This window comes from Dendroctonus ponderosae, unplaced genomic scaffold (assembly GCF_020466585.1).
Source record: "Dendroctonus ponderosae isolate FM_Combo_2020 unplaced genomic scaffold, Dpon_F_20191213v2 Dpon_F_20191213_1, whole genome shotgun sequence".
Classification (NCBI taxonomy): domain Eukaryota; kingdom Metazoa; phylum Arthropoda; class Insecta; order Coleoptera; family Curculionidae; genus Dendroctonus; species Dendroctonus ponderosae.
This window is the reverse complement of record NW_026017110.1, coordinates 14,762,981-14,769,915: the sequence shown is the minus strand read 5'-3', so window position 1 is coordinate 14,769,915 and position 6,935 is coordinate 14,762,981. Positions and strand designations below refer to the sequence as shown.

General features: G+C 37.7%; 1 protein-coding gene across 1 annotated transcript in view; it reads right to left on the bottom strand.

The window, feature by feature from the left end:
• Positions 1–6,935, bottom strand: part of LOC109542367 (transcription elongation regulator 1) — a gene marked incomplete in the record, with an annotated part of 14,207 nt that overhangs the window by 4,167 nt on the left and 3,105 nt on the right. The window contains 10 exon segments of the mRNA XM_048667841.1: positions 1,747–1,897; positions 1,965–2,117; positions 2,184–2,385; positions 2,443–2,708; positions 2,766–3,045; positions 3,104–3,295; positions 3,777–3,995; positions 4,055–4,172; positions 4,259–4,396; positions 4,528–4,718. Of these exon segments, the coding sequence (XP_048523798.1) occupies positions 1,747–1,897; positions 1,965–2,117; positions 2,184–2,385; positions 2,443–2,708; positions 2,766–3,045; positions 3,104–3,295; positions 3,777–3,995; positions 4,055–4,172; positions 4,259–4,396; positions 4,528–4,718 (1,910 nt within the window).

Below are 6,935 nucleotides of genomic sequence, written 5' to 3'. Positions count from 1 at the left end.
AAAAAAAAACAACAAAAAAACAAGAAAGTGCCCTCGATAAATGTTTAATATCAAGTTCACGCTTATAGCAATTGTTAGGAAAATAAAATTTATACATATTTAAACCTGTGTTTTATTCAAATCTTTCAAGACTTTAAATTCAAATGGGTGAAGCAAAAATAGGGCTGGTTGGCATGATTTTGCTGCACCATTATTTCAGTATAATAATTGAAGCGATTAGAAGCAAAACCGGCTAAGTGCAATATTTTGCAAAACGAACATAAGTGTTAATTCGTGTTTTCTATATTTGCTACATTTTGGTAGTAAAATCGCCCAGGTAAAAATCAGTCCCAATATAAAGGAATCTCGCCAGACGTTTGGAGCCGAAAACGCCTGAGTGGCACTTGGGTTGATTTGCTGCTGAATGTATTTTCGTTCGAATATTACAACATCTAATCACAGTGATTAATTATATTATAATTTTCATTTATTATGTCTCCTGGATCAGGTAAACAAAATAAATTGACAGGTATAAAAAATATTGGAATTTTCAGACAACGATAGGATACTTGTTCAGACTCAGAAACAAATCCATACGCTATGGACGAGGAACCTGATTTAATATGAAGTGAAGATGAGAAAAGATAGGAGTGATAATTCCATATCACATAACGAAGCTTCTAGTAGTAGTAGCTAGCTCGGTGAGTAAAGTTTAAGGATCAGAACGCAAGGTGACGTAAGGTGAATTTTCTATGTAAGTAGCCCATAGACAAATCCGAAAAAGAGCAATCAATATTAACGAATGGACAATAAATGTACTAAAGAAAAATAGGTCTTCTGGTTAAGAATATAAAAGCAAACAGAAAAATAAAAGAAAGAAAATCGTTCAGGAGTATGAACACACATGCCGATACTAATGTAGAATTTACAAGGGATGAGATACAACGCCTTTCTTCTAAGTTGTACAGTTTACCAACTTATGACTCATAAACAAAATTTTCAACTTTAGCCATAAAAAACCTAAAAGGCGGCTAGCATTAGATTTTGTATCCATTTCAAAATATTTAGACACACATATTAAGGATCCAAAAAAGGAGACAAAATCAATTCATATTTTTTTCATACAATAAAAACCAAAACATCAGCTTTCCTTAAAAAAACTTTGGATCAGGACCTTTCATTTTTTGTTTTGTTTATTTTTTTCATCTTGTTTAAAAATGTATTTTTTTTTATTTCTGGAATAGTAGTTAAGTTTTTGTACTTAGTATGAATCGTTCTATAACACAAACTAATTTAATTCATAAGCTCAAAGTTTTCCATTGTAAGAAAACTTTCAAGAGTAATTTCTCTGAATAAACCTTTTGTGACTTAGGCGGTTTTGCTCCTTCAATTATTTTCAGTTGATCGCAATAATGACATGAATGAAAAACATGGCATTAATTGGAAAGATCGGCTTAGAAGCTAAAATATTATCGTCGTGTGATCAATTAATTGGTTTATAAAATATTCAGATCAGATCTGGCATCATTTATATGAAAAACGAAGAAATCTTAAAAATGAATGCAGAACTTGCCCCAATTAATAAAATACACCATGATGCTCTTTCTTTTCCTACCAAATGATCTAAAACGTGCCTTTTAAGTAAGTATGTTTCGTGAGAATATATTTGCAAGATAAAATAGAAACTTAAAAGTATCTCAGGACTGTTTGCAATGACCTGGCAGAGTTAATCATAACTCAGCCAGAAAATAATGATAAAGAACTTACCGCTTCTCTTTTTTGAAACTTCTCTTCTTTCTCCTTCCGGCGCACTTCAATGAGATGTTCGTTGAAAAGGCTTTCGCGTTCACGCATCTTATCAACGCCCTTAAATCGCTCATCTTTTGCGTATTTTTGTGCAAAATCGCTAAAGGAAGATCTGAAATCGACAAAGACATCTAATTAATTTACAATACTTCGCTTTATTTATGATGAGAATTACGTACTTTCCATGCAAATGCGATTCACTCAATAGCTTCTTAAACGACTCTTTCTTCTCCCGCAATTTGTTCCGCTTCTCTCTCCTTTCTTCTTCGGCCCTTTCTTTGACATATCTTTCAAAAACTTGTTTCCGCTCTTTCGAAGTTAAAAGCAGATACCTAGATCAGCAGAAAGTTATGTTCACGTAAGTATATTAATTTTAACGTTTAATAATTTGATCTCACCTAGAATCGAACACAATTTTATGCAATTCTTTTTCCCAAGTACTGAAAGCAGACACCTGCTTCTCTGCTAACATTTCCTTGAACAGAGTTATCCTGGTGTCGAGAGGAATAACGGCTCTTTCTTTAGCAGCTCTCACTTCAGCTTCAATAGCAGCCTCTTTGCCAATGTCGATTTTCTTGGTGGGGGGAGTACCATTAGAAGCTAAAAAATCTTACAATTAAGCAATCAGGTGGAAATAGGATAAAAGATTCGTCTTACTTGTAAGATCAATGTCAATTTTCGTTTTTTTTGCAGGAATCTCATTGTCGCTGTCGCTATCATCAGACGATCTTTTTGCTTTAACGGGAGTCTTAGCTTCTAGAGCCTCTCCTTTGCTGGCAGATGACGCCAAAGCATCTGGGGGCGTAGATACCATCTTATCAACATCCGTTCGCTTGAGCAATTCCTCTGGTCTTTCCCATACAGAGGTGCGAGAAGAAGGGTTGTAGAAAAATACACGACCATCTCCAGTCCACACCACACACCTTAAAAGTACAAATACGATGAATTGGAATCGAGTTACAAGTGGATGAGAAACTTACCATGGTGTTCCTGGAACAGGTGTGCTAGATACAGGGCGCGATTTGTCCTGGGCTTTCTTTTCTTTTTCCTTCTCTTCTTCCTCCTTCTTCTTCCTAATCTCCTCTTGAAGTTTATCCAGTTTTTCTTTCGCTTCAGCTTCCTTATCCTTTGGGCTGTTAACCTTCATAGACTCACCATTTTCCTGCGAACTAGATGTCTTACCTGAATCTAGTGTCATTTGTAAATAACCGTCATCTTTTGGACGGGTGGAAATTCCTTGTGCCGCGGCCAGTTTGGCATCTATAAGAACCGAAAACATTATATTCTTTCGATAATTTTACCCAAAAGGTAAACGTACTTTCTAAATCTTTCAAGGCCTGGGGCTTTTCCCATACGGATTCGCCTTTCTTAGCATGATGATAATAATATCGTCCGTCAGGTGCTTTATGTTCCGTCCATTCTCTAGCTTTTGCAATTATAGCAGGATCAATTTTTGACAAAATTTCCGCCTCATTAATTGCGGGCAAGGCACTTGGAATACTTACTGCAACTGAAAATTTATTTTATAAAAACCAACATTCCACTCACGTGAAACGGTGAACGTCCCACTCCGGTGAAAAAGCGGGCACTTTTCGCCTTGTATTAGGACGTGCAAATGCCCATGACATTAATATTGTAACAAATTCATCAGGAAGTACAGATACTATGCTTGATTCAATAAGTTGACTCTCATAGCCTTGAATACAAATTTTATTGCTTGAGAAAAAAGCGAGAAAATCGATTTACACGCTTTAAATCAAAAAATACACTTCATGTGTTCACTCTCAAATGTTTCTATTTAATAATAAATATAAATAATAATTCGATTTCTGGGATCTTTGAAGTTGTACCCACGTGTGGTCGTTTACGTTGTGGCATTGTCAATAATTTTTCATTAATTTGTATTGGCTGTCCTATACATACACATACTTATGCTATGCACGTGCTATGCATCAATCATTCAAATATTCTCATTTGCTGCTTACACTTACCGGGAGGCATAAGCCCTGGAGGCATTCCCCATGGAGTGGCTCCTGGGGGCATCCAGCTTGGTGGACCTTGGCCCGGGGGTGGTAAGCCAAACGGAGGCATTCCAAATGGAGGAAACCCTCCTGGAGGTGGGCCATAAGGCATTCCTCCATGACCCATCATCGACGGAGGTGGTCCCATATTAACTTGGTTGTTAAGTTCTTTTTTCTGCTCTTCGCTCTCTGAATAAAAACAATGCTTATAGCACACAACCTACAAGGCCTAATTCAATTGTAATCACCTTTGCTTTCAGGTTTATTAGTTATGCTGGCTTGTGCAAGAGCTGCCTGTGCAGCAGTTGACGTATTTTGAGGTTGCGTATTAGTGCTAGCTGCTTGCGCCATTGCCTCAACTTGATCCTATTAAGATTAAAATTACAATACATTTAACGCCACGAATCTTCCCAATATTTTTAAATTTTAAATAAATTATAAAAATGATTTACCTGGGTAATGACTTTAATATTGGGACCTTCGGGTTTGGTCCAAGTCGTTTCCCTCGATCTGGCATTATAATAATAAGATTTCCCTTCGCCAGTTTTAGTTTCTACCCAAATTTCATTTGTTGCATCCAAAGATGGACTCTGCAATAGTTAAATAAAATAAAATATATGCTAATTAAAGAACACATCAGTACGGAATTTGTAAGTTTGATGTTAAGGGTGTCCAAAATAAAATAAGTTGCGTTGATAAATATTAGTTTTTTTCAACTTACCTGTTCGTTTGATCTGGAAGAGCCATCGGGGTATCCTGCAGCACCAGGAACTCCCGGTAATCCACTCATCATTGGAGGTGCCCCAAAAGGAGGCGGTCCACCCATAAGATTTGGGGGTGGGCCCCGGTTCATGCCGGGTGGACCCCAATTGGGACCGTTGTCGCCAAAATTTGGAGGCGGACCATTAAATCCTAATTAAAATTCAGCATATTATTATAATTGAAATAATAAAATGATCTAGAGAACATAAATAGTAATGTATGGATCATCCGAACTGGAAGTTGGCAGAACATTTAGGTTTAGTTAGTTTGTTACCGGTAAAAAACTGTATTTATTTATGTATACACAATCAAATACATACGTTCAAAATAAAAACAAAGTAAGTATAAGAAAGGTGAACTCTTTACATGCATTGTCATTTGTCATTATATCGATTTGCTGCATTTTCTTGCCTCCCAATTGTTGGTTTGGACAAAATTGTTAGTTCTGTAAACAAATTCTTCCGCTCAAAGTAGATATGAATTAATAACCGCTTCATTACAGTGCGTTTTCTGAATAGGTTCGTCTTCGTCAATGTTCTGATTTCTACAGGTTTTACTGGGGACACTATCCCATTAGATCAGGTCCTTCTTCTCGTAAATCTCAGAGACATAAATGTGCATCCCAGCCATTTGCTTCAAGATTATGCTAAGACAAAAACTGGTTCTCTCAGCGATATATTCTTCAAACATTGCGCAATAGGTATATTCATTTTCTGGTAAATGTACCTTTTCCAGCTATCTTTTTCCATATAAGACTTTCACATTTTCCAATGTGTGATCTCGGACCTTTACCTCTTCGATGTTCTAATAGTGAAATAATTCGCCGTTCGAGCAAGAAACGATCATTTTGAGAAATATAGCAAAGATTAATTCCGAGATCACTTTAGGTTAACCAAAAACGTTGTTTATTACCTAGGAGAGCTACTTCAGGGACAAATTCAGCCAGTGACACCAAGAAACCATCGTTTATTTGTCACTCTAACCAGTCTTTACAGATTATTCTCCTTTGTTATATGGCTTTGCCTACTTTATAGCTTTGTACGTTTAGACGCGTTGAGAAACCCACGGCAAGTTATAGAACCTACAACTTTAGCGCACCGATAGTTATCGAACCAATAAGTGCTGCGTTTTTTAACGGTGCAGTGACGCGACGTCGACGTTACGGTGCCGCCGACAATTTTTTTCGGAGCAGTTCACACGAGTTATGTGGCCAGTTCCCACGAATTCCGGTACATCAGCAGCACTTATGTGACTAGTTCCCATAGATTCCGCTGGATCAGCAGAATAGGCATACCGCCAATGTTAAGGTCATAAAGGGGCATCATGTCTTCCAGTTGGAGATATACATTATGTTAAGTCAGTCAGAGTAAAGACATACTGAAGTAAACTTGTAATTAGTTAAGTAATAAAGATAATTTTTAAAAAACGATTTGTCCATAGTCAAACAGTTAACTCACGAGCGTATTTGACGCTGCGGTGACGCATATTTTTACGACAGATTTATTTCGACACAACGCAATTTTAGTGCAGGCATGGAGGTCGATTATGAACAACGGGTTTTGTTTGCGTATTACGTATACAAATTTTACATTTGTAAAAGACRATAAATTATTGGGTTCATCCTTACGTGAGTGCTCGTGCATTAAAAGGAGCATTTGCTAGCGATTTCGGGGATCTCAGGAACAACRAAGAAAAGTTTTTTAATTMCTTCCGTATGAGTCCCAAATCGTTTGATGAATTACACGTGAAGCTGAAAACGTGAAACTCTTCAATTAACAATCCGATATCGTAGTCAACCTCCGGCATTTTTAACGTCGTCGTTGCGCCCGTGTGATCCGGCACATATAAGCTAATGTTTTGCTTCGACGTCCGACGGCGAAACACCGCCAGCGTTCTAGCAGCCACCGGCGGTGGGGATTTCAACGCGGCGTTACCGTCCAACGGTGAAACAACGGTGGGCGACGTCGACGTTCGTGTGAACTGCTCCATTGTAGCCAATAGCGCCCCATACACGAGCGAAATATCTCTCATATCTGATACGTGGCGAGCCAAGTTCGAAGAAATATCGGTGCGTTAATAGTTAACCACGAGCCAGATACGACTCGATGCGAATTTCGTACAAAATAAATCTGCAGATCTGGACTTGCGGACCGAATTTCACCGTTTGTGGGTACGGGCGAATACTAGTATCAGATATTAGTGCCGCCTAAGCAGTCATGCTATGCTATGCCATACTTCCGCGGCTTAAAGAAAATACATATTCAGATAAAATTTAACGGTTGACATTATGTATAATGTATAATGTTATAATTCAAGCAATGGGCAAGAGGTGATGATGGAAAATTTGGCTATAGAAATCTTGGAAGA